The sequence below is a fragment of the Fusarium oxysporum genome, chromosome 1 (assembly GCF_000149955.1).
Source record: "Fusarium oxysporum f. sp. lycopersici 4287 chromosome 1, whole genome shotgun sequence".
Lineage (NCBI taxonomy): Eukaryota > Fungi > Ascomycota > Sordariomycetes > Hypocreales > Nectriaceae > Fusarium > Fusarium oxysporum.
In genome coordinates, this window is record NC_030986.1 from 1,424,677 (window position 1) to 1,450,759 (window position 26,083).

The window sequence follows — 26,083 nt, forward strand, 5'->3', positions numbered from 1 at the left end:
TTTCTAGATCCAAACGCGCCGCCTTTCTCTGTTTGTTGACCAGGCTTTTTCATATTTTCTCAACCACGCATTTAGACATTTCGTCTGTCATCAGCACTTCATCGCTTCGTATACAACCCGAGGAAACACGATCGCATTTTTTCCGACGGTATTTATCGATAACGAAGCGTCATGTCACTCTTCGGACAGTCCACCAACACTGGTGGCAGTTCATTGTTTGGAGGAGGCAATACGGGTGGCACAACAGGCGGGCTGTTTGGACAGTCTACAGCACAGAATCAGCAGAGCGGAGCAACAGGTGGTGGCCTGTTTGGTAAAAATGCCCAGAGCCAACAGCAACAACAGAGCGGAACAACGGGAGGAGGCTTGTTTGGAGGACTGGGCGCAAACAAACCAGCTACCACGGGTACTAGCCTCTTCGGACAGCCGCAACAACAGCAGCAGACCGGTAACACAGGCGGTGGTCTCTTCGGTCAGTCAACGACACAGCCGGCCAGCACAACCACGGGCGCCGGAACTGGCACTGGACTGTTTGGACAACAACCTGCGCAGACTCAGCAGAGTGGAACTACAGGCGGTCTGTTTGGCGCTCAGCAGCAACAACAGAAGCCATCGCTGTTTGGTTCTTCCCTAGCACAACCCACGGCAGCTGCAAAACCCTCATTGTTCGGTCAACCGCAGCAGCAGCAGCCGCAACCCCAGCAGAACGCGCCTTCGATGCTTGGTGCAAGCACCCTTGGCGGAAGCACCCTGGGAGGAAGTCTTTTTGCCAGCCAGGCCCCCAATGGACAATCGCAATCACAGCCAGCGGGTGCCTATTTCGACAGCCTCTTTGCCAAAAGCCAGAAAGCTGATGGTAAAGCCAACATGGAGGACCTACCGAGTCTCGAGCTTGGTTTGGGCGATTTGCGACATCGATTGAAGAAGCTCCAATCAAAGCCTAGCGACAAACCTCTTGGTGGAAAGGCTCACTATCTTCTTGCGGCCTCTGGTGTTGATCCTGGTGTTGCTGCTAAAGATCTTGGCCTACTTGATGTCCAGGCTGGTCGCACTGAGCGAACTACCCATGGATACGCCCCTAGCGAACTCGATGTCGAAACATACCTCTCGAACCTCCAGACCAAGACGACTCTTAGCATGATTGCCGATGGGATCGACAGATCGGTTCGCGACTTTGATAACTTCCTCGAAGACAATGTTACAATGGAATGGGAGGCGCAACGAAAGCGCATTTACCAGCACTTTGGAATCTCACCTCGGGAGGATGTTGCTACCTCTGGTCGTGAATCTCAGAGCGCTTTCGGTCGATCTAGGCGCAAGAGCCAGGCCCCTGCGGCAAAGACCGGCAGGGCCAGTGTTCTTGGTCGGTCGACACTTCAGAAATCTGTTATCGGAACACCAAGCCGAATTGGAGCGCATGCAACTGATTTCTCAGATGTCGATCGCTCTTCTGAGTCTGGTGGCCTGGATGGTCGTGTTCCCTCTGACGATAGAGTGCTTCGCGAGAGGCAAGGGCGTCTGTCAGAGAAGATTCGCAACCTCAACACAGCTCGTCTTCTTAAGCGACCTTATCCCATTCTCTCTGAGCTCGCGGCTGTTGAGAAAAAGTCGCACGAACCCCATGCGCCACATCTTGTTGAGGCTTACCTTGCAGTCATGGAGATTGTAGGCGAGAACCCTGATGCCGAGACGACACTTAACAATGCCACGGCCAGGGAGCGCGAATTTGCAGATATGTATCTCAACGACAACCCCAACTCAGCCAAGGCTGTCGAGATGCGAAAGCGTATCCTCAGCGGCGCAAATGTCTTCCTTGAGAAGCAGTTTTTGCGCGAAGTTGAGTCACTTATTGCTAAGCATCCTCACGAGGCGAAGCTTGGAGGTCTCCCCGATATTGTCAGCAAGGTCAAGGCGTACATCCGACTACGGTCTGCACGAAAGGATCTGGTTCCCGACAATACTGAGCTTCAGCAGGTTCAGGGCGAATTTGTCTGGGCTATTGTGTTTTATCTGCTCCGCTCAGGACATGTGAGCGAGGCGGCTAAGTATGTTAACGACAACACCAATCAGTTCCGAGGCATTGATAGAACCTTTGCAACGTACTTGAACAACTACGCTGCCAGTGAGGATCGTCGTATCACCAACAGGAAGCTTCTAGATCGTTGCACAAACGAGTACATTCAGCGCTCGCGCAACGCCCCCGAAAACTCAATTGATCCTTTCCGCATGGCTTGTTATAAGGTTATCGGACGTATCGAGCTCGGTAACCGCAACCTGGACGGACTTAACACAGATATCAATGATTGGATCTGGCTTCAGTTCAACTTGGCGAGAGAAGGCGATAAGACGATCGAGATGGCTGGCGAGTCATATGGCTTGGCTGAGTTGCAGTCTAGCATCCGAGAAATCGGTCTGAAGCACTTCCCCAAGGCCAACTCAGAGGACAGCAACGGCAGCTTTGGCATGTTCTTCTACCTGCAGATTCTCTCGGGTATGTTTGAGGATGCCATTGCCTACCTGTATCCCTTCTCATACGTCGATGCTGTGCATTTTGGACTCGCACTCGAGTTCTACGGTCTGCTCCGACCAAGCGACGCCATGTCACCATCCAACGACTTGCGAAGCTACAGCACCAAGAACCTACCTCAGATCAACTTTGGCCGCATGATTGGTTACTACACTCGTGACTTTAGAGCCGCTGATGTCGTGTCTGCTGTGGACTACCTGACCCTCATCTGCCTGAACCAGGATCTTGGCGGTGAAGCTGGCCAGCGACACGGCAGCCTCTGCCACGAGGCTCTCCGCGAGTTGGTCCTCGAGACACGCGAGTTCAGCAAGCTGATTGGTGATATCCGACCAGATGGTCGACGAATCCGTGGTATCATCGAGGAGCGCGGTCCTCTCATTGGACTTGATGCTGAGGACGACTTTGTCAACACTGTCACGCTTCAGGCCGCCAGTTTTGCGGATGAGAACGGTCGTACCACAGATTCCGTGTTGCTATACCATCTGGCTGGTGAATATGATACCGTCGTTGCCATTGTCAGTCGCGCATTAAGCGAGGCTGTGTCTCTCGAGATTGGCGAAGACCCTATGCGTCTCATGCCTGTCAAGCCCCGGGCTGGTGGACAAGAGGCCGACGCCGGCAGCAGTCTCAGCCTAGCAGCAATTGATGATCCTGTCGAGTTGGCCAAGACCATGATGAGCATGTACGAGCGAGACGCCATGTTCTATAGGAGGATTCAGGACCAGAACAAGGTCGCTTGCCGGGTGCTACTCGAAATGAGCGGCATCAAGGGATTAGTGGAATCCGGACAGTGGGCTCAGTGCCTCGACGTGAGTTTACAGATCTCTCGAATACTGAATTGTGCTGACCAAAAGAACAGAGAATCCGAAGCCTCGAAATCCTCCCTCTGGATGCAGCAGGCGATGGCAGCACCATTCGAGCATATGCCTCGAAGTTTTCTGGACTCTCACAGCCCGTTTCTATCAATGTGCCCAACCTATTGATGTGGACCATTATTTGCTGCGTTCGCCAGCGAGAGCAGCTCACAAGCGGCCAGTTCAGCGGCAATGAAGGCACACGACGATTGATGGTGGATCAGCTGAAGCAGATGACGCTGGATTTGACGACGTACACCAGTCAGTTGCGATACAGATTCCCACCTCATCTACACGAGGCTCTTGCAAGAGCATCGGCAGAGTAGACGCTGGACTTGAGAATACCACGGATTGGGTTTGTTGAATATAGGCAATTGGGTGTATGGCTATAGCAGGGTGCCTAATGAGCTTGAAGACGAGACACACAAAAGGACAAGGCAAGGGATGGCAGAGATTTTGTGGGATAGGAAGACATTGATATAAGAGACTTGGAGAGAGGATAATCTCGTTTCGTTGGTGGCTTTATAGTAATTGTACCATCACAGTATTGATGCATGTGTTTTTTTGGGATGAGTGCCCTTTAGATTGACGATGTGAAATAACAAGCTCTCTAGACAATGAGTCCAAGTCCCGCAACTATTCCTTGAAAACTATATAGTTGAAGCTCAGTATCACAGGGTAATTAACTGAGATGAGGTCGAAATTGTCACGGAACTGTTAAGGTGACATGAATTACCACCAACACCGATAATATAGTAGTTTCTTGGAAGTCTTAGAATAAATGCACCTTCATCATGATAAAAACAATGAACATCTCCTATGGAAATGTATGCGTGTCAGTGCGCTTATTCTCACGGTCACACTCGGTCTTATTATTCCCAGATCGTATCTTGTTGGGGGAGTTTTCGCTAAATTACCGAGTCACCTGATTCGACGGTGGCCCGTGGTCTGTGCGTCCATGGTTCACCCCTCAAGTCCAATTTTGTGAGGGTCCATGACTCGTTCTCAACCTGGAGCTGGCGGGCTTTATGAGTCAACAGTCCCCCCTCAGAAGCTGTGCCTGTCTCTTTCCAGTTACAATTGTTTCCACAGACCCGGTCGGTCGTTAATCGATTGATTCGCTTTGCTCGTGCTTGTGCTTGTGCTGTGCAGCCGACGACTCGATCTAGCCCCTGGCCTGGTCTCGCCCTTTCCCTTTTTTTCTCTCGCTGCAGAGAAGTATCGAGTAGGGGAAGTGACCCCACAGGTGAGAAGGGATTGGATATCTTCATCTTCATTACCGGGCTATTTCCCCTAAAACTCCCCTTGCTGGGTCGTGTCGTGTCGTACACTGTATTGCATTTCTTCGTCCTGACTCGTTGAGTCGAGCGAGTGAGTGAAGCAGACAGGAGCGATCAGACGCGAGACGAGGCAGGACCCTTCTTGCCCGGTCGGAAGAGGTTTTCCTCTTGACTGAAAGGCAAGGAACCTCGTTGAGGTAAAGTTGGCTCGTCGAGCGAGTGGATACACAACGACTCATCCTCGTTCGTCTAACCCCACACTCTCAGACACAAACCTCCATTCCGTCTCAGTCAGCCTTTTTCCCTCTCGCCTCGGTCTTGTTCCGCTTCAACTGCCGGGGACAAACCCACTCCGAGACGGGGGCTTCCTCCCGCTTCCGCTCCGATGGCCTCCGGTCCCGATACCCCAGGCACCGTTCAGAGTCCCGCTGGCTTCGGCCCTGGCCCGGACGATGATTCGGCTTCCCTCAAACGCGACGCCGACGCGGTCAACCCAAGCTCACCCGCTGGTGGTGATGATGGCGCAAAGAGGAGGAAGAAGGCTGGTCCTGGAAGTCGAGGTGTCGCCAATTTGACACCTGAGCAACTTGCCAAGAAGAGAGCGAATGGTGAGTGCAGTTTTTCCTTTCCTTTCTGGTGATATGACATATCAACCACCCTATCACCGTTCAGTCACCCAGGCTGCTGACGAATAATGGTCGTCTTTGTTCCTGTTGATCTTTTCATGTCTATCCCTTCCTGTCTTTAGGCTCACCCCATTGGTCTCATCGTATGTGATAAGATATATGTAACACCACTAACACCTTTATAGACCGTGAGGCTCAGCGGGCCATTCGTGAGCGGACCAAGAATCAGATCGAGGATCTTCAGCGCCAGATCCAGGAACTCACCAACCAGCAACCCTACCAAGAACTACAGAGCGTTCTTCGTGCCAAAGAAGCTGTTGAGCAAGAGAATGCCGACATCAAGCGTCGTTTAGCTGGCATAGTTGCCATGCTCCAGCCCATTATTGGTCAACGTAAGCCATCTCATTTTCCTTCTCCCAATATTCAGGACTAACACAGTGTATAGCTGGCATTGAACAAGCATACGTATCACCAGCTCAGACGTATGCGCCCCCAGTACAGCACTCTGTTACTCTGGCCGTCCACAATAATCACCATAACAATGCAAACGCTGCTTCGACACCCGGCAGTGTTGCGTCTCCTCCAAGTCATGACCCTCCACCAAGTCAAGGTCACTGGCATCACCAAGGGCACCATGCGCCTCCTCAACATCACCACTCACCCCATCCACCTCCTGGCCCACCAAGCACTGCTGAAGCTCAGGCTGCCAGCCAATTGACTCAACAGCGCAGAAATCTCCAACATGGACTCGATATGGGCCCTGAACGTCTTGGACTAGAATTTCTACTCGAACCATCTCAGCGGGTGAACCGGATACAGAATGGTGTCAACGGCGCCCAAGACACGCCACAGTTCCGCCATATACCTATGAAGCACGACTGGACAGGCGTCAATCAAGAGCGTGCGTTGCATAGTCGGTCGGCAAGCTGGGGCTCTCAAGGAAAGCCAGGCCAGCCGTCACAGGAGCAACAGCAAGGCCAGCATCAACCCCCATCCCATCATACACTGTCGGCTGCCCATACACCCGAAAGCTCGCACAGTCCCGGCTATAGCCCTGCCATGAGTACAGCTGGTGGACCTGTTCCTCGCAGTGAACCCAGCACTGCCGATCCTGCAACCCCCATCAAGAATTGCCCACCGACCTGTCCTCTTGACTCTTTACTACTCGATTTCCTCAGCGAACGTCGCCAACGTGCTGCGGATGGGCTGCCTGCTCAGGATGTTGTTGGCCCTCGTTATCCTTCTGTCTCATCACTTCTCAACCCTGCCAACAGCGCTTACAGTCACCCTCTCTCCAAAGTCTTCACCGATATCCTCGCCACCTTTCCTGACATTTCGACTCTCCCTGAGCGTGTAGCCGTGCTTTACATTATGTTTCTTGTCATGCGCTGGCAAATAGAACCTACTGAGGAGAACTATGATCGGCTCCCAAAATGGATGGCGCCATGCCCTTCTCAGCTCACCATTCCACATGCTGCCTGGCTTGACCACATTCCCTTCCCCAAGATGCGAGATTATCTTGTTCGCGATCACAACCCGCTTCTTCACCCCTTTGATAATTTCTTTGTCCCATTTACCACAACTCTCTCGTTGTCTTGGCCATACGAGGAGACCGACACGTTACTTCAGGACCCGGACAGTGATGAGCTCATGATCAATCCCGTCTTTGAGCGCCATCTACGGAACCTGGATAATTGGAAGTTGGGTGATGCTTTTGCCAAGGCCTTCCCTAAGCTAGTTGGAACATTCAACCTCAGCCAATCTACTTCGCCACGACCAACTTCGTCCAGTAGCCGATGACACAGGGGCTAGAAAAGTACTGTTTTGAAGTAACTACTCTGTACAACAATGTTTATCTCGCGATCAGCGTCTTGTGTGTTCGTTCCTCCAAGTCTTGGAGGGTTGACTTCGGGTTGTCTTTGTCCAAGGGAAAAGGGGATGTCGTATTGTGATGGGATTTCTGGGCCATGGTTGTTGCCAGGCCAGAGTACACGGTATTTACCACACTTATCGGAGTTGTTTGTTTTCAGAGCCACCAAAATACGTATCCATGCATGTTCGCACGCGGGTTAAGGGTATAATCACTAGGTTTAGGTAGATATTGCAGCGGTGACTTGGATGGTAGTCAACAGAAGCTTGGGTTGCATAAAGGAGGTTTAATCCTAAAGCCTTCAACAGCTGGCCTAAATCTAGTCTAAATTCATAAATTCTCATCATAATGACCCTAAATTCTAATCTAATCTTATGGCAGCCTGCTTTGGACGGCACGTTTCCTCGTCCCTCTCGTTGACAACAAGCTGATAACACAGTCCTCTCCTCACTTGCTGGGTAGCATTATATAGGTAACATTGGTTCCTTGTTTTACATAGCCCCTCGGAAATGTCCTTGTGGTGCCTTGTCATTGTATCCAGCGTGAAGCAAGACATGGCAGTTGTCCTATTGTGAATGTCTTGAAGGCCATGCTTGATACTGTTAATCTCAAGGTGAATGCCTGTTTACTGGAAAATAATGCTCGACAGATTGCTTACAGCTTACAGTAGAAGCAGGTAGAGAAGATAGAAGCGCGACTCTAGCTTCAAGCGAGGAAAAGGATTAGGGGAAATATTGCATAATAATGGAAACCAAAATCTATGATAACTCAGCGCTAAGGAAAATAAACATAGGAAAGGCCAGACTAATTAATCCACCACACACAAGCATCAGCTGTATCTCAAGCACGGTTCTCTCACAAGCCCAGAGAACACATTGATAAACACAAACTCCTCCTACATATACCATTTATTACTCACTCCCCTCAGCATCACCTTCCTCCCCACTGTCGTTCTGCTTTGTGCACTTGAGGTGTCTCCAAGCGGCATCGCATTCATGCTCAAGTTCATCTCTTCTTCGCGTGTGAGTGATCTTTGCAGGGCCCTTCCCCCAGGCGAGTACACTCTTCGCAAGATTCGGAGTCCGGAACTTGAACGCAGGGAATTTGTTTAGGGTGGCAGACTCCGCATCACCCGATACACCCTCGCGTATGGTTCTTCAAGTCGGTGACTGTTTGCCCACATTTTTCACAAGTCTTTTCATTTTCGTGCGTCAAGTTGATGCATTCTTTTCCTGTGTCTTTGCACCCCTTGCATATCCCTGGGGAGTGAAAGGGAAGCAGAGAAGCTGGGCAATATCGGCCTCAAGAGAAATAAATGATATAAATGTGAACGATTTGAAAGGGACCGTGATTGCAATGTGGATGGAAATCAGAGATATCAGATACGGCCTGGTATAGGCGCACAAGCCCGCCTTATATTCCGTCAGTGACTGAGCTCCTACACTATGAATATATGCTGAATTGCTCGGCAGTCTTGTCGTGCGTCTTCCAAGGGTCCCCTGGGCCGTTGCAACTGTGCTCAAAGAAACTCGCCAACCTAAACAGCTAACGATGAGAACTTCAAAGAAACTCATCAACTGCAGGGAATATGTGTTCATGACTAGCTTCAAAACTTCCTTGGATGGTGAGTCACGATAAAGGCACTTGCGTGGTGCCTGTCACCTGAGACTAGGCTTTTGGTACACAGACACTAGATGAGGAGATATCAGGGATGAATGATTATATTTCCTACGCCAATTCTCGCTTGTGTGTCATCCGTTCAATTTCCATTCTCTTATAGACGCCCAACCTATCAACCCAGTGCCGCAATTTACAACGCCACAGCCATCAAAACAACGCCCCGCCTAGCAGATAATGACTGCTCACAATATTGTACCCTACCTTGCAGGAACAGCAGTGCCTAAATGGATCTATTCAACGACTAATTTTAGACATTGACGGAAATGTGAAGTCTGCCGACGCAAAGATAAGAAGAGGAATCGTAGGGACTGAGAGACACTCAGCAAGCTGATAGTCGACCACTGTTCTCTCGGATCCTTAGGTTCTCTTGCGAGAACGAATCTACACCGATTGCAAGTTTGAGTGCTATTCAAGTATGGCTCATATTAATAGAGTGTCTTCATCCGTTCACAAGGAATTCTCAAATCAACGCATCATTCTTGGCATAATGCTATCCTAAGCATTGAGTGATCTCAGGTTGAAATGATCCACGGATGGACCACTTGATCATAATACACTAACATGCTCGTCTGAAGCCACTTTTTAGAAGATCGTTCAAGCTAGATTCAATAGTCTATCGCTCACGGGGTTTATACTGTTCCTTTCGCCTTGTGCTCTGACATCGTTAAACTTCTTGACGAGCCAACACTACCCAGTTTATGTCTTCCCATATGAGTTTAAGCTGACGTATTCCGAAACGTCATCTGAACGTCCAAACTCATTACTGAGTCTTAAATGCATTTCTATGATTGCACAGCCCTTTGTCACTTTGTAGGTCTTGTTGTTCATGAGTTGATTTGTCACTACTGCAAAGCCATGCAAACTACAGGTTGCAGGGGTTGGACATGTATCTCGCCTTGTCAATCACTACGTGCAGGTACCTGTGATAGTAGGAATTTGCAGCTGAGTAGTAAGTATAGTATATTAATAGATACTTATCTCAAGGCCCCCTGCAATAAATCAGGATATCGCAAAAGATAGGTATAACCTCTCTTCAGCCTCTAATAAATTCAGCAGCAATCTTTACACAGTACCGGACTACAGTAGTGCATATCCAACCCATGTAACCTGTGCGATGGCGGGTCAGTTCAGAGCAATGACCTAAACGCCCGAGGATTTCTTTGTGGCACCTACACGTTATCCATGTTACACAGTCTCAGTCAATATTCACCAAGTCACATCCCTTTCCATCTTCTTTCCAAGACCATCTTCTTTCCAGATTATCGTTCTGCTATAGAATTCTCTTTCAGGAAACCTCACCCAGCTCTTCATTGATCTAACGGTCAAAGAACTTGGTGTGTATGAAGACATGGCCACTATTGACGACGATGGGGATGTTGCCATGCCCGATGCGACCCCTCCTCCACACGATGACAACGATACAACCGGCAACGATCTGTACGACGCCAAAACCAGAGGCTATTCATACACTGATATGAACATATTTGACGACGATGGGGACTGTATCGCCATAGACAGGAAAACCTGCCCGCCAGACCTCGAGTTTGAAGATGCTCTATCATTCTGCTTCGAAGCTGTTCCAGAGGCAGTCTCCAACAAACATGTCCTGTCCCTCCACCGGGGGAAGAACATGACAGAAGAGATGCTCCACCAAGTTGCCAAACGCCTGACCAATGACACGCCCGTTGATGTGATTCCAGATTGGTTGATTCATGCATTTGCCCGAGGGCAACAAGAACATCGCATCTTGAGAAAATTAGCCTCTTATTTCGTATACTCAGACCCAAACAGCGCCAAGGTCGTTTTTATAACGGACGTATTGGATCACGAGGCAGCAGTGATTGCATCCTGCACTGTTCGCCAGACAATCTGCATAGTGTCTATACAAGGAGCCCGCTCGACGTCTCTTCAGTTCGAGTGGCTCCTACGACAGGTTTTCGCAGCTGTGACGCCCATTATTCGGCAACGCAGCCCAAGATTCTTTTTCAAGATACCAAGGGACGTGATTCCAATATTAGAACGCTCACTGGATCTCGGTCTCGTTCTGGCGCGTATAGTAATGGACGAGGTTGATGACAGGCCTTTCTCTGAGCGATGATATTCTAGGCCACTAAATGAGGTTCGGATCAGGTGCTTATGGTCATTCGTGAGCCCAGATATCGAGCGTCGTTATGTGTTGTCCAGAGACAACGGAGTGTCAGGTCATGGAGTGAGGGACCCAGCTGACATCATGGACGAGGCCAGTGATAGCTATTGGGGGCGATATAGCAATGATCTTGTGAAAAAGCCTTACCATAGGATGTATCCAAGGATCGAGGAAAAGGGATTTGATTGGGGCGCGAGGCGGACTGTGGCCACAGAGCCGGATGAGTCTGAGATGAAGCTTCCCGAACCAGAATTCAGAGACCTCCTGGATGATTGGTATTCTGGCAACGCGCAAGACAATGATGAAGACGACGAAAGCGAAGCTGAAGATGAGGCCACCTCGTTTGAGACCAGTAGTGGTGGGTCGTCCCAGAAGTTCGATTTTCATAAAGTGCTGGATCAAGTGCCTGGAATGGACCTGGATGACCTCCAAGCCCATGCCGTTATCAACGATGGTTTACTAGCCCATGAGATTGAGAGTCTCCGGATCACTCTTCGGCACAAGGAGTCAATCTTCTCCTGGCTGCCAGACAATCAAGCCTCCAGTAAGTCTTCCACTGAGCTGTTCATATTGACAGTATTCCCTGATTCACGATTCTCTATAGTTGATGTTATGGAGGCGAACCCGAACATCCGTGACGCGGTTGGGACATTTCGGTTGCGCTTGAAGCAACTACTCGACAACTTGGCATCCTTTGCACTTGCTATAGAGCACCCGAAAGATTGCCCAGCACTCATGAAGATTTTTGCCATGTTCTCCTTAGCAAATTCAACTCAAGAGTGCAGAGACCGGTTACTAGAAGACATTTTTGCAAACCCCTCCATTACCCCGATTTTCGTCCAGTACCTTCTAGGTCAAGAAGACTGGACGGTCGAGTCTTTTGACGAGCTGAGCCCAAAGCTAAACTTCGATAAGTCAAACCACTTCTTGACTTCCTATTCGGGTGTTGCACATTCTACAGATGGGAATCATTACCTTTGCTGTGGAAGCGCGACCTCCCTAAGGGCCGAACGCAACAGGATGGGCGAGGCCAGGCGGATGCACGAACATTTTCAGATGCTGGGCAGAGGTCAGCACGAAATTCTCCAACGGCGCTCAGAAGGGGACCATTCTTGTTTATATATACATGACAAGATGGCCCTTTCAGGAGAGTCGTGGTTCTTCATCCCCCTCTTCCGTTTCCCTACGCAGCTTGACGACTCTACAGCACTTCAAAAGAGTGCGTTGGCTCTTTTGGGTGAGATCATCGCTATCATCTTTCTTGGAACCGGAAAAAGAAACCCCATCACCCGCCGCGGGAAATGGCAAAGTCTGGCCAATCGAAGCCAGGAAATTCTGGTTCGCCTTCGGCCAGGAGGCTTTCCAGACCCTCCATGGCAGGGCTCCAATCTCTTACTACCTATACTGCAGTCACCGAGTCCACTCTGGAACTTACTATCTGGCAGGTTGGTCAGGGAGGTCGAGCAGACGAAGGAACTCATGGGGTCCCTCGAGGACCATTTTCTCAGAACTCATCAGCCGTGGCTGTCAAGAGACACTTGTCGGCGCATTCTAGAGGCAAACCAGCAGAGTACAGGCGACTCGAGTAACAAGACGCTGAAGTTGTTTTACTCTCAGATCTTGGAACGCTACAATGTCAAATATGAGATTCTTCACCAACTTTATCTAAAGAAACTCTCAATTCTGTGGGTAGCCATCATCGCACAACTTGAGGATTTGGGTAAGGTGACGTTTTCAGATACTACACAACGTTACAGCTTCTCAGACGAGCATCTTGACTGGGACAAAATTTCGCATAGAGCTTTAGAAGAGTCACCAAAGGAGCTCCGTAAGAACTATACGCCGCGCGAGTGTCTCCATCTGTACCATGATCATCATTCCAGATACTTTAATCAACAAGTACTGAACAAGCCGAATTGGGAATATCTACGAGGTATGTGCCTTTGGATGACAAGGCGCCATCCTATACATAAATTGCTAACAATTCTTGTCTCTCAGGCGGCTTACCTGTGTCATTCGCCAGCAAGAGACCAGGGGCCCGGTATCCTCGACCTATCAGGAGCAGGATCCTGTCGATATGTCGATACTTTATCTATCATCTTGTGATTGCAGATCATGGTGTCGATGCGAAGGACGAGTTGCTGAAACTTCCGGTTGAATCCCGGGCCGAGGTCAAAGGTTTACTTGGTTCGGTTATTGATAGATTGAGGGAGGACGTCGCAATCGATTCGGCGATCGAGGTTACACCAGGAGCGTGGGAGGATGAGTCCTTGCAGTCGAGCATCTTATATCGCCTATACGCCTCATTCCATGAATACCGTAATGGGGTATCGCAAGCCAGGTCTTTGGAGTACAAAGACCTCGAAGAGCTGGATGCCAATTGGGCAGATCCTTGGCCTGCTCCAGAGCCACACCAGGACACCGTTCAACGAACGCCGTTAAAGCCATCACTTACCTGTACGGACCAGCATGAGATCAAAAAGAACCTTACGAAGTTGATGGAATGCTACGAAGTGCCCGAATCTGCTCCTCTGTCACCCCTTGTTGGCGATTCTGAGGCTGAGGACACGACAGTCGAATCCAGTAATTTGCCAGACGACCAAGACAAAGCCTTCCAGCTCTTCGCTGTCGATGGGCTGTCCACAAGAGGGCAGCTATTCTCGATCAGCTCAAAACACATAAGACTTCGCAAGGCAAAGGTCCCCAGCGGCACAACCAAAGAATGGATTTCCAATGCCTGTCCTTGGTGTGGGGTGCTAGTGGAAGCAGGACGAAAGAGGACCAACCACCAAAAACAGTGTTGGGGCAAATGCTGTGCATGCGACGACCTGGAGCAGCCGTGTTACAGCAAAGGCAAAGCTTCATGCCAAGAGTGCAAGGCCAAAAAGATTCCTTGTGAAAGGCTAGATCCCAGTACATTAGGATTGTATCTGGCTGGCGTATGTAATCATTGTGGGGTTTGGTACCGTATAGTCAGTACACATGCCAAGAATTGTCGTGGACGATGCCAGTCTTGCCCCAAAGAACAGCCTTGTGCGAGCAAAGGGCGTAAATGCAAGCGATGCATCGAGTTGAAACTTCCCTGTGGTGGCTTTGAGAGGTCAGATGCCACAGAGGCGCCAAAGCAGATTTGTGGTGACTGTGGTGCATCATTCAAATCAGGCGGGTTGGGTCAGCATAAAAGGGGTGGTTATTGCCACAAAAAGTGCACGAACTGCGTGACCAAGGGAACTGTTTGCAAGCGTCACAGTAATTCCTCCAAGGGCCCGTGTGTTGAATGTAAGGCTAGTGATGAACCTTGGAGTTGCGACGGAGAATGGATGAGGAAGGAAACTTAGTACTAGAGATCCGCGTTGCAGAAGTATGAGAGGACACACAGTCAGACGGCTCCTTCTCAGCAGCGGCCTTGAGTAGATTCCCTATAGCAACAATGCGATATCTCTAACAACGTGGTTGTAGCACCCAGTGAACCAAATGCTCGCTGCATGCGATTCTTCGAAACTAACAAGAAACCAGGGTCAGGCTTCATCCTCCCCTGCCAAGGTCCCAAATGAAAATTTCCTTAGCAAAGGACCCTCTCCAATGAACAAACTCGGCATTTTCTCTCTGGGCATTCTCTGAAATACAAGCCCTTTAATCGGCGTATCAGTGTGGATGGATCCGACTGCCGGGCACGGTAAAATTCGTCCTGATCTCATTGAAAAGAGCTTTACGGTGCCGGTATCTTGTGCCGCAGCAACGACGTTCAGCTCCGGACTGACATCCCAACCAATTTGAAAGTGAGCCTCATTGCGATGCCCATAAAAGTGCAGCAATGGCTTTGTTCCACGCGGGTCACTTGAAAGATAGCGCACGTCGTAGAGAGCCATTGAGCTCTTTAATCCCGATGCCAGCACCTGATGTGGGTTTACACTCTTGATATGGGAGATGGAGCTTGCATGGTTCGCAAACGACCATTGCGGTTCAGGGGCGCGAAGATCTGTTATCCAAAGCCTGGGTTGCCTCCCACCAGTAAGCACGACGTTATGGTTTCCCTCCTGGAAATCTTGTGCAAATGTTTCTTGTGGGAGCTGTATACCGTTCTGGGCGGCTCTTGGGGCAACCACCGAGACGCTCCCCTCGGAGTGCATTTTGAGGAGGCCTCTGTTGGAGCTGGCAACACAAATAAGGTCCGAAGATGGAGGGGCGGGCGTGCTATTGTGAACCATCCATTCGCCACGTCCCTCATGAGGGACAGCGACTCTCTGGTAGAGAATTGCTGTTTGCAAGTCAGCAGGGTTCAATACATGGTCAAGCAGAAGAATAGGTACATTCGCCAAGCAGCCATTGCGGGCAATTGGGGTCCCTATGATTTGACAGTCGTGGAGAAAAGAAGTATATTCCGCAGGTATTGTCAGGTTCGCGCGAAGTCAAGAGTATCGTATGTGAAGGCTGGTGGTACTTGATTGAGGACATCTGTGGACACCGTACCGCTTCTGTACGGAATGAAAGGGTTCTGCCGGAAGAGCTGGGTGCTTCTCTTGAGAAGTGGATTCTGTACTATGTCAGTAGATTAAAGTATCTTCCGGCCTCGAAGACCAACTCGTCATTCTCATCTGTAGGAATATAGCTTCCCACCAAAGTCTCCTCATCCAAAGCTGAAAGACAAGTCAGACATCATGTGTAAGTCATGCACTGTTGCAGCCCCAGGACTTACTGGCATAAGAAGCCCCAATACCGGTCTTCTCATCTTCCCCAGAAACATAAAAGCACGGCATATTTGCATGTCGCTCTCTTGCAAAGCTTGGTGCAAAAGGGATGTTGCCTTTGGCTACTAAGCCTCTTGCCCACGCTGCAGCACCAAGGTCTTCATCCTCTACTCTACCACGGCCGCTCTCAGCGACATAGGGAAGACCGATCTCCCTCGTAAGGAGTGCGGAGGAGACTGTATCTCTGGCAACGAAATGGCGCTTTATGTGTTTCTTTACTTGGTGCGCTTGGCGTTCAGCAAGTTTTTGTGCCTCATGCTCGACTTTGCGCCTTTTCACGGCATCCGACGACCAAGCAGCCGACGAGGGCGCCGTATGCGTTTTTTCGATCTTGAAATACTTCTTTTTCTCATTATCTACCAAAATGTAAGTAAGTACACGAACTTCAGTTGTTTGCCAGAATTTTGTACCGTAGTAATAGCCAGGGATTTCGCGATTCATGATCGTCCTTATGACACTTCACAGCTTCCACAACTGGTTTTGGACAAGGAACGCGGAGTAATGAAGTTGTCAGAATTTGTGAAGCGGCAAATGTGAGCAGTTAAGATACGGAGGGGGCTTCAGGTTGCAAACTGATGTCACACTGAGTGGATGGTGCTTAGGCGAGGCTGAAGGAAAGGCCAATCAAGGATGGTGGGTCTGTACTGACCCAAATGAAAGGCCATGCTGCAGGCCAGGAGTTGATAGCCAAGCATCAGGTGAGCACAGAGAGAGCGAAAGTAGATGTGCACAGATACAAATTAAGGATCACAACACGTATCAGAGGACGAATTATTTATTTTACTTGTATTATTAGGTGTCTAGTAGACGTTCTCTAGGGGTATGAAAGTTTCCTCAACCACTCCAGGAGTCTTAATACTCGGGTGCGAGCAATACAGTTCAAATTTGGACAGAGCGAAAGTGAAAAGTCCGGTCGATGGTGGTCCGGGTATATACCATCTATTTTACTGAGACTTCTCGTGCTGAGTCGAGACGCGCTGAAGAGAGACAACTGACATAGAGTTAGTGAACTGAAGGTCAACGTCAAGGCAATGGTTAAAACTTACCGAAATCCTCGAGGGATCGCTGCTTCTGGTTCTGCTTGGGGGACTTGCCATGCATCAGGTTGTCAAATCCAGTGCTGCCCTGCATGAAGTAGTAGAGACCACCCATGACACAGAAGACACCGAAGGAGAAAATCCAGATACGGACGACAGCGACGATGCTGGTCTGTCCACCGACGAACCAACCGAAGATACAGAAGAGGGTGGCAAGGATATCGACGATCAGAATGGCACCAGACAGCTGCCAAGAGGGGATGGAAGACCAGAAGGGGCCGTTGGCACGGGTGATGAAGATGAGCCAGTTCTCGGTAAGAGAGATCTCAAGGAAGAGAACCTCGTCAATCTTACCGAAGTTCTGGACGATACCACCATCCTCAGAGTTGGCGTACATGGTAGTGAGAGCAATCCAGGTACCAACAGCAAGGACAACACCGAGAAGGACGGACATACCCCAGAGCTTGGGGAGGTTCCACTTGACGGGAGTCTGGGAGAAGGGAGCGTTGTCGTAAGCAATGGCAAGAGTAGCAATATCAGCGAAGATAGCAATGAAAACGACAAGCTCAATGTTCAAGCTCCTGTTGAGGATGGCGATCCAGAGACCAAGGAAGATCTCCATGTGGAGAGACAGAGCAATACGGTAGACGACGTAAGCATACATACTAAAACATGGTCAGTAAGAGATTCCAAAACACCGAGAAAGGCCACAAACCGATGGAAAATCTGTCTTGAAGTTTTCAAAGCGTCAATGATAGCACCAAGACCAGGAGCAAGGAAAACAATATCGGAGGCAGAGCGAGCAGCATCGGAAGCGCCCTCGACAGCAATACCAGTATCAGCCTTCTTCAGAGAGGGAGCATCGTTGACACCATCACCAGTCATTGCCACGAGGTAACCACGCTGCTGGAGAATCTCGACGACGTTGTACTTGTGCTGGGGGAAAACCTCAGCGAAACCATCGGCAGCCTCAACGAAATCGTAAACCTCAGAACCAGGCATGTCACCACCACCACCGAGACCAAGACGCTCAGCGTTGTAAACGTTGGTACCGAGACCGAGCTGACGGGAAGTCTCACGAGCAATACCGACGGCATCACCAGTAAGCATCTTGATGGAGAGACCAAGGCGCTTGGCCTCGTTAATAGTGCGGGCAGTATCGTGACGGGGAGGGTCAGAGCAAGGCATAATTCCGAGAATCTCCCAAGCACCCTCACCTCGCTTGCGAGCAACACCAAGGGATCGGAAGCCACGAGTAGCGAATTCAGCTACGCAGTTCTTGTACGCGGCATCGACTTCCTCGGGGATAGGGTGGTCCTCTTCGACAGTCTTGAGAACAAAGAGAGGGGCTCCCTTGACACAGATGATACGCTCGCCCTGAGGAGACTCAACAACAGCCTGGACCTTCTTGGAGACGGGATCAAAGGGGTGGAAGTCGAGAACCTTGTACTTGGACAGAACGCTCTTGGCACGGGGGTAGTACTTGAGAGCCTTGAGGAAAGCCTTGTCAATGGCGTCAATACCCTTCTTCTTGCGGGAGGCGGCCAAACAAGCAGTAAGCATCAGGTCATCAGGCTCAACGCCAGCAACACAGAAAGGCTCAGCGAGAGAGAGCTTGTTCTTGGTCAGAGTACCAGTCTTGTCAGAGCAGAGAATCTCGACACCGGCCAGAGACTCAATGGCGGACAGCTTCTGGACAATAGCCTGCTTCTTGGCGAGGTAGGCAGCTCCGACAGCCATGGTGGTAGTGACGACAGCAGGAAGACCGACAGGGACACCGACGATGGTGATGGCCAGGGTGAAACGTAGGATGTCGACTATCCCGTTAGACCTGTAGAAAGACGAGACCCAAACAATAAGGAGCGTAGCGACGACCCTAGAGGCGTTAGCTTAGTTGTCAGACAGTTGGAGTGTTGGGGGAAACAAACAATACGAGAAGGATGGTGCCAATGCCGTTGAGAACCTCTGTGAAGTGACCAGTGCCTCCAGCGGACTGGGAAACAAGGGCAGCAGCTCGGCCGACGAAGGTGTTGTCACCAGTAGCAGTAACGATAACGAAAGCCTCACCTCGCTTGACAGCGGAGGAAGCATAGCAGTTGTCACCAGCGTGCTTGTCGACAGCGAGAGACTCGCCAGTGATGGCAGACTGATCGACCTGAACGAAGCAGCCCTCGGTAACGAAACGACCATCAGCAGGGATGATGGTTCCCTCTTCAACCTGGAGAATATCACCGGGAACGACCTCGGGGGCCTCGACCTCCTTGAGAGTACCGTCACGGAGGACAACAGCCTTAAGAGCCAAAGTTTTCCTAAACAATGTTAGTGTTTACCCTCTGGAAGAAAAGCCTTGGGAGGTAGACGAACTTGAGTTCTTCGACGATAGAACCTCTATAATTACAGGTTAGTGACTGTCTGAAAACCGAAGAAAACGGAGACGGTTGAATAAACTTACGCTTGGAACTCTTGGATGAAACCGACACAAGCGTTGAGCAGGAGAAGCGCGCAAATGACGCCAAAGTCTATCCAGTCCTCAAGACCGGCAGCGAGAACAGCAGCAGCTTCCTACTAGTTGTTAGCTATCATGGTCATCAAATTTGGTTGAGAAATGGTCGAGTTATGCGAGTTTTGGGTTCGTGTAAGTGGAAATTGCCTAAATAGGCAATGTGGGTCTGTTGTTTACCACGCTAAAAGCCCGTCGACACAAAACCATTCTGGTACGCGGCCGGCTTCGCCAAGAATTAAACTCCAGCAGAAGCGACGTGGAATGTGTTCCCAGCGTCGGATTTTGCTGAAAGTTGGTTCAAAGTGTGCAGATAAACCAGGAGAATGCAATTGGGGACAGATCAGGGTACAAAAAAAGCCAGTCATGGCCAAGAAACGGGGTAAAAACAGGGGGAGGGAACGATGAGAAATTAGAGAACGGTTGACGAACCATTACGAACTGAATTGGGCCTACGAAGAACATGAGGAACTTGAGGATCATGTTCTCGCGCTCTTCTTTCATCTGGTTGAGACCCCATTTGCGTCGTCGGTTGATGACTTCGGCTTCGGTGAGACCGACTCGGGAGTCGGTTTGGAGCTGATCTTCGGGAACAACACGGCCACCTCCAGGCTGAGTCTCTTCTTCTTCGTCAAAGGCGTGACCATCCTCGGACTCGAGATCCTCGATCAGGGCGTCCATGTCCTCGTCGGGCTCCTCATCTTCGGCGACGGGAGCCTTGGGGGCGTGGGTGGGGGGAGGAGCTTGTCCTCGCTTCTCATCGAAGCCGCCAGTCTCGATGTTGGTGTCCAGCGCAGGAGCGCCGGCCGCCTTCTCTTCAGCCATCGTTGGAGATGATGGAAAAGAGAATGTCGATTCTTAGGGTGTGTAGAGTGCGGCTGTAGGTGGGCAGCAGATATTGGGAAATAATAGCTTAGGTTGATGCCGCTTCTGTTGTTGTATGAGAGAAACAGAGGAACAAGATAGAGTGGAGAGGAAAAAGGGAAGAAAGTGTCAAAGCACCGCACGAAGTTAGGGTCGCTTATGAATGAAGCATTCGTGGGTGAAGAGGAAAGGAAAGAAGGGAAACTTTTGGTCGGGCGAGAGCTTCTTTTTGAATTGCAAAGTGAGATGCGTGAGAAAGCTTGGGCTAGGTTCTTTCCCGGCGAGCTTGCCGGCCCACGCTCGTGCATGCGTTGCATGGCCCCTGCCAACAGACTTTCGGCCCTGATCAAAATGATGGAGACCCGGTCTTGAAGTGGGTCCCACACCTCAATGCCTGCATATTTCTCCAAGACTGATTGTCTCTCACTTGATGCACGTCGCCATCTTACTCGCTGCTCACTGACTTTCTGTGGCCCCCCCATCACAAGTAGACAAGACAGAAAAGAAGAACACAGATGACCGGGGTCTCATCAAACGGGTCCTACGGCGACGCAGGGCTCCACAGCACAAAAGAATTTTATGGGTCTATTCCTCTTCCCAAGCCGGGACGGGTGGATTAGGATGGAGCCCATCAGTCACTTCCCACGAGTCTCGCGCAGGTTCCTGGCATGGTCTCTCGCGAATCCCAATATGCCCCAGGTTATGAGCTCCATGCCGTCTCCAGGTACGACCGGAAGGTCCTCGAGGTACGAGCTAGCAACAAGCAGCCTCTCTTTCCTCTACTGTACGAATTGATCCGACCTCTCACGGCCCTGCCGACCCAGTCCAATCCATCCATTTCAATTGGATTGGCCATTCACTCATTCATTACACTCATCAATTGCTCTACTTCTGCCGCCATTATGCAGACCATAATCAGACTCTAGCCCATCGCCATTGCCATTCTTCCATATTCGCTCAGCTTTTTCCCTTCTTTTTGCTTCCGTTGCCGATTAAAGCCCGCACGAGTCGGGATTAGCGAACGACATCTTAGTCGCTACGTAGAGACATAATCACATCCAATGCCACGGAGGAAAGAAACTTCATCACACCCTCTTACGATTTAGCTACACCCTCACTTACCCTAGCCTTCTCGTGTCATTGGCCTGGGGAAAGTAAAGTGCGATGTCTTGCTTTGAATTCGTACTCTAAAGCTTGATGATGTAGTGCTTTTTAAATTTTCAGATGGTTATGCGCGTATTAACTGGAAAACTTTTTTTTTCGTGATGGCAGCGCATTAAACACTCATTCAACGGAAAGTATGAGATGATAGCAAGAAAGTCAATGTTCAGATCAGGTAGCCGTAACAACGACCAGAAAACAACATCTGAGATCAACAAACCCCCATCTCAGTCAATCTCATTCTAATGCAGTAAACAACGCAGTAGCATCAGCATCCACCTGGAAACTAGAGACAGAGAGTGTTAGCCAGCACGCCAGTGTAGGAGCTACCCTTGCCGTACCCGGTAGCGTCGGCTGGCTCAATTTTTCTTACTGCTCTGCTACTAGGAACTGCGTTCTCTCACTTCTCACCAAAATGTTTTTCTCTGGAGCTATGCTTGCAACTTTTTCTTTTTCTATTGGGGCGTGTCAATGGAGCTAATCAAGCCCGTGCTAGGGCGTAACTCTATGAAACGTCGGTCGCTACATCTTGCAGACTTGCAAGGCCCATTTTATGATGCCCCACCTAAATCGCCCTTGCCCTTGCCCTTGTCCACTCAAGGCAGCCTCTGGTCCTCGGCCCAGCCCAGGTTCTTCCTCTCATGCAGGTGCAGAGCACAGTGTGTGGCGGCGCCCAGCGTGGGGAATGGAAACAAGACGGTAATCTCAGCAGTGGGTGCAACGGAGACAGCACAGCAAATGCAGTGGGAAAAAAGAGATTGAGAGGGACCAAAGACCAGTTTACATTTCATATGCAGCAAGACTAGGCTCAGATAGAGACTCATGTTATGAGATTGCCCTGCCGATAAAGCACAAGGGGGGAGAGTGCTCATCGTAAACAAGAGACAAAACAAAACTCAATTGAGAGCACGTATCTGATAAGCGATAGCTATTGGACGTGTCTCATCTATCCAACTGCCCGTGGCTGATAGCTGATTGATGGCTTACAATGACTGACTGAATGAACGTGACAATGACAACGACAATGACGACCTCAATATGATGATACTAACAATCAGTCATTCACCATCCATGTCACCATGAGAGCGATTCGCCTCGATCTTGACAAAGCGATGAGATGCGAGGAAGTCAATACAAAACAAATCAAAACAATAGCCTGCCCGCCTGCCTGCCTGTCTGGGTTGGGTTTATTTTACATGGGTTGGGGGAATGTCCGCGGGTTTGTACATACTGTGATAGCGCGCAAGTACAGTTTTTACTGATTTAGCTTTACGAAAAACAAGACACCTAGAAAACCCACAGCTGAGCGAGTAATTTTACTTTCGTATCCAAACTTGCTTATCGCCCTGGTTGTATCTGTCTGCCTACCTACTGTAATACTCTCCGAACTATCACCAAAGCATCTCCACGGCCATTTACAACACCCATGGACTTTTGGCATTAGAGACAGTAAGACACTGTGCATCTCCCGGATCCCGTTGGCTTCCATCCTTCGAGAGCCCCGTTGTACATGTGGGATGGCTCAAAGCCCGGTCCTCGATTGTATCGACGTATTGCCTCACTAATGCTAGATTTTGCCTCAAGATAGCATCAAGCCATGTACAACTGTAAGTGTCTGCCTGCCAGCGTCTGGACCTGCTGAATACAAAGTCCTCTGGTGTCCTGTAGCGCGCTCTCCATACTGGGGCCCCGGTACCTCTCCTGTATGTCATTGCTGGCCGAGCTTGTACCTGGCGTCAAGCTCCCCGTTTCCGCTGAGGGATTTTCCTCCATGGGAGGACCCCCCTCCCCATGCCCATGTGCTCTTTTTCGTTTTTCCCGCTGCGTATCGCTGCTTGTCAAGAATAATGACGACACTGACTTGCCCATCCCCGGCGGTCAGCGAAATCGCGACTCGAGACACTGGAGAAGACAGAAGAAGAAGTCATGATAGGCTCCGCCTCACGAGTAACGGAGAGAACGGATTGCCGTTTCTGTCAATCCATCAGCCTTGCTTTGCCTTGAGCTGTTAATTGAGACCCTTATTACAGTGTCAATGCGAAATGTCACCCTCATGGCCCCTGGAACGCAACGGGAGTCATGGTCCTGATGTGCAATGTTGTGCAATTGCAATGACTCAGTGATGATTTCACAATCGTAACGCAGCCATTGATACATCACGCATGTATAATAGCATTGCATAGATCTTCATACCTTATCCCACCTTGTGCACGTAATGCGCTTTCCTATGGAGGAGTTGTTATTTGCGCGCAAAGCGTGTCGTTCAATTTCCTCATTTCCACCTGGAAGCTGGTAGTCGTAAATAACAAGTCGTGTTCAAGAGGTGACATTAAAAGCCATCCAGTTTACACAGCAAATGCATTCTAAAGTGCATACATTTATCGATCCGCTACTTTAATTGCAGCATATTTGAGACTGGCCCCACGCGATCTACCTCGGGACTGACCTGACTGGGAACTGGTCTGACAATCTCAGATGGGATAGCTTCATAGATCCTGTCCGATGACGACTATGCTGGCCGGTTACTCTGCATCTTCTCAATCTAGATTCCCTCTGCAAAATTCTTGTTCGGCCGGCCTATCAGTCGTTGTCCCAAGTCTTGTTTGACTCGGACACGAGAAAGGCATGAGGTTAATTGAACGTAGGGGTCTCAGGCAGGACCGAAACGGGATCGCCGTGTTTCGATGAGTGGTCATGATAGTCGTCATTTTATGACAAGTAATCAGACGTATCGCGACAAGCTTTACTGCAGTCTGCCTCGCCCTTGACTAAGTAGTCATGACTTTGAGAAACGATGGCCTGTTATGATGGAACAGTTCCAGGTTCAACACAGGATAAGGGCACACATGAGCATCCACTGCTCACCAGGCGCAAATTGTCACCGTTGAGTGGCTGCCATGTCCAATCGCCTTATCGGCAGCTGTTGAGCCTGTGCCAGCCTTGGCAGCTCGACAGTAGTGAATACGGTGCGAGATACGGTCTCGTTCACGAAACGACATGGGCGAGCTTCTGCAGGGCCTCGCCTGGGCTGGATCGGCTTGGCTGCCCTAGGCCTGTCTCTGGTCTTCTCCGTGTCTGTCTAAGAAGGACACCGAGGAGATTCACCACCTTGCACTTTCGTCTTCTACGCATGAGATGAGGCGCCGCTATTAGCGTCTTTGATCTAACCTGCGGGTTAACGCGGACGAGAGTTATTGGAGAAGACTTGATTGAACCGCTGAACTTTCTTCATCAGCTACTGAATGGATCTCCATCCAAAACGGCAGGCTAGCCTATTTCACCACCAGAGCAAGCCCTGTCCCAACGACGACGGGACCAAGCCTCGCTCAGTTTTAGCGTACAAAAAGAGCAAACATCAGATATGCTTGACACAAATACCACGATGTTAGCGAGCTCGGTTAGGGCGGGGCTGACCTCAGTTGTTTCTGTCAACTTCCCTCATGTGAGGTATTATTTAGGGATCATCACAGCTGTTGAAGCCGCTCATGCAGGCGTGCATAACGTATGGACCCAGCTGCACTGGCCAAAAGCCACGCATATTGGAATTTTTCTAGAAGCCGGCCTTTCCATGCTGACCTTCACCCGTTTATCCAATGCCCTTCCTCCCTCTAGACTTGGCCACCGCTGTCAGTGATCACGAAGAACTCTTGTCGCCTCTCGCCAAGCAGCCAAGTCGATTCCAGGCCCGTGTTCTCCTTGTCTCTATTGGGCTTGCACAAACGAGCCCCGTCAGCTTCAGGGCACCCCATGTCCTTGCTCAAGACTCAAGCCTGTAAAGGTCAGTGCCCCAGAATCCCATCCATCGCCAAAAGCAGCAGTACCCTGAGTCTCTACGTCATTGGAATGACTGAGTTCAAAAGAAGGTGAGACAGCCTACGACCAATGGCGGCGACTGTTTCTCCGATTTGCCTACCTAACCCAGCTCACAGTTCCGGTCCAGTCGGCCTCGCCCTTTCGCGGTTTTGTTTTTCTACCTTGCCATATCCACATCCACTTCGCATCGGATTTCATGTGGGGGTACCTCCATGTTTAAACTGGGGGACGTGGTCGCTTTCTTCCGCGGGCTTTTGGCTATAGTAGCTGGCTGTCGATAGGCAAAAACGAACAGGATTTGGTCGGCGCTTTTTTACCCGCGACCTCCGGTGAGTGGACTTCGGCGCCGATGCCTCGGTGTGTCAGTGGGCAATAGATGGAGACCCCACGGGCAATTCGCGGTGTACAAGATGTTTTCTTCTCGGTCAACCCTAAATGGGTCGTCGAATGCCGAAGACGGGGCACGGTAAGTCCTTTTTGGTCACGAACTTCTGAAGCTGAGAACGAGAGTGCCTGAGTCGCTCGCTCGCTGCTAGCGGGTCTGACTCCGATCTTCAGCGAGTCGTTCACCGCACCGGTTTCCGCGCTCCGCTGTTGTTCCTGACTCTTAGGTTCCATGCTCAGGTTCCATTCCGCGTCTTTTGCTGTTACAAGTTGCCTCATCCAGGGTCCAAGTTTTGTGTGCCGCGCCTATCGCTCCCATTACGTTACCAGGCGGTTGGTCTTACACACCAAACTGTATGCTTAAGCCCGCCTACGTAACTTCTTGTTACGCTGTGTCCACGGGCATCCGTCCAGTGCCTACCCTGTTGTTTCCGCGACGGGAGACATCCTTACACAATATCCGCCACCAACGACCCCTTGTGTTGTTTACTTGATACGGTAACTATCCTACATCTTAATCCAACTTCGATATATCACAGGCGAGAGGCAATTGGTATTACAAATGAGGAGATAAACAGCAGCACTAAACAGTT

The 26,083-nt window shown here is 50.2% G+C and overlaps 8 protein-coding genes across 12 annotated transcripts; 3 read left to right on the plus strand and 5 right to left on the minus strand.

Moving 5' to 3' along the window:
- FOXG_11285 (uncharacterized protein) lies at positions 1-3,995 on the plus strand. Its single transcript, XM_018390863.1, has 2 exons — positions 1-3,336; positions 3,387-3,995. Exons 1-2 carry the CDS (start codon positions 172-174, stop codon positions 3,705-3,707), a joined length of 3,486 nt encoding a protein of 1,161 aa, XP_018249408.1. The 5' UTR covers positions 1-171; the 3' UTR covers positions 3,708-3,995.
- Positions 3,946-5,248, minus strand: FOXG_20500 (uncharacterized protein). The gene has a single exon (XM_018400783.1). It carries the CDS (start codon positions 4,656-4,658, stop codon positions 4,290-4,292), a length of 369 nt encoding a protein of 122 aa, XP_018249409.1. The 5' UTR covers positions 4,659-5,248; the 3' UTR covers positions 3,946-4,289.
- Positions 4,378-7,542, plus strand: FOXG_11286 (uncharacterized protein). 3 transcript variants are annotated; one of them, XM_018390865.1, is made up of 4 exons: positions 4,432-4,858; positions 4,929-5,269; positions 5,473-5,679; positions 5,733-7,538. In XM_018390865.1, exons 2-4 carry the CDS (start codon positions 5,047-5,049, stop codon positions 7,085-7,087), a joined length of 1,785 nt encoding a protein of 594 aa, XP_018249411.1. In that variant the 5' UTR covers positions 4,432-4,858; positions 4,929-5,046; the 3' UTR covers positions 7,088-7,538. The 3 variants fall into 3 exon arrangements, with proteins under 3 accessions (XP_018249410.1, XP_018249411.1, XP_018249412.1); XM_018390864.1 differs by having other exon boundaries at positions 4,378-5,269; positions 5,733-7,542; XM_018390866.1 differs by lacking the exons at positions 4,432-4,858; positions 4,929-5,269 and having other exon boundaries at positions 5,413-5,679.
- A 2,643-nt stretch (positions 7,543-10,185) lies between these two features.
- Positions 10,186-14,058, plus strand: FOXG_11287 (uncharacterized protein; the record flags this gene model as incomplete). Its single annotated transcript, XM_018390867.1, has 6 exons — positions 10,186-10,541; positions 11,136-11,527; positions 11,588-12,668; positions 12,741-12,916; positions 12,982-13,729; positions 13,995-14,058. 6 exons carry the CDS (start codon positions 10,186-10,188, stop codon positions 14,056-14,058), a joined length of 2,817 nt encoding a protein of 938 aa, XP_018249413.1.
- On the minus strand, positions 12,838-16,374 carry FOXG_11288 (uncharacterized protein). The gene is made up of 5 exons (XM_018390868.1): positions 16,142-16,374; positions 15,680-16,087; positions 15,566-15,620; positions 15,294-15,517; positions 12,838-15,241 (listed from the first exon to the last, which is right to left on the minus strand). Exons 1-5 carry the CDS (start codon positions 16,170-16,172, stop codon positions 14,502-14,504), a joined length of 1,458 nt encoding a protein of 485 aa, XP_018249414.1. The 5' UTR covers positions 16,173-16,374; the 3' UTR covers positions 12,838-14,501.
- Positions 16,375-16,471: 97 nt separating this feature from the next.
- Positions 16,472-20,435, minus strand: FOXG_11289 (plasma membrane ATPase). Of its 3 annotated transcripts, none has more exons than XM_018390869.1 (7): positions 19,701-20,435; positions 19,221-19,330; positions 19,133-19,156; positions 18,697-19,077; positions 17,484-18,644; positions 16,778-17,433; positions 16,472-16,722 (listed from the first exon to the last, which is right to left on the minus strand). In XM_018390869.1, exons 1-7 carry the CDS (start codon positions 20,091-20,093, stop codon positions 16,676-16,678), a joined length of 2,772 nt encoding a protein of 923 aa, XP_018249415.1. In that variant the 5' UTR covers positions 20,094-20,435; the 3' UTR covers positions 16,472-16,675. The 3 variants fall into 3 exon arrangements, with proteins under 3 accessions (XP_018249415.1, XP_018249416.1, XP_018249417.1); XM_018390870.1 differs by having other exon boundaries at positions 19,449-20,435; XM_018390871.1 differs by having other exon boundaries at positions 16,489-16,722; positions 16,778-18,644; positions 19,701-20,385.
- Positions 20,436-24,154: 3,719 nt separating this feature from the next.
- Positions 24,155-24,292, minus strand: FOXG_20501 (uncharacterized protein; the record flags this gene model as incomplete). The annotated part of the gene is made up of 1 exon (XM_018400784.1): positions 24,155-24,292. One exon carries the CDS (start codon positions 24,290-24,292, stop codon positions 24,155-24,157), a length of 138 nt encoding a protein of 45 aa, XP_018249418.1.
- A 1,072-nt stretch (positions 24,293-25,364) lies between these two features.
- Positions 25,365-25,724, minus strand: FOXG_20502 (uncharacterized protein; the record flags this gene model as incomplete). The annotated part of the gene is made up of 2 exons (XM_018400785.1): positions 25,365-25,459; positions 25,514-25,724. The coding sequence occupies 2 exons, from the start codon at positions 25,722-25,724 to the stop codon at positions 25,365-25,367; spliced, it is 306 nt and encodes a 101-aa protein (XP_018249419.1).
- Positions 25,725-26,083: the final 359 nt, after the last annotated feature.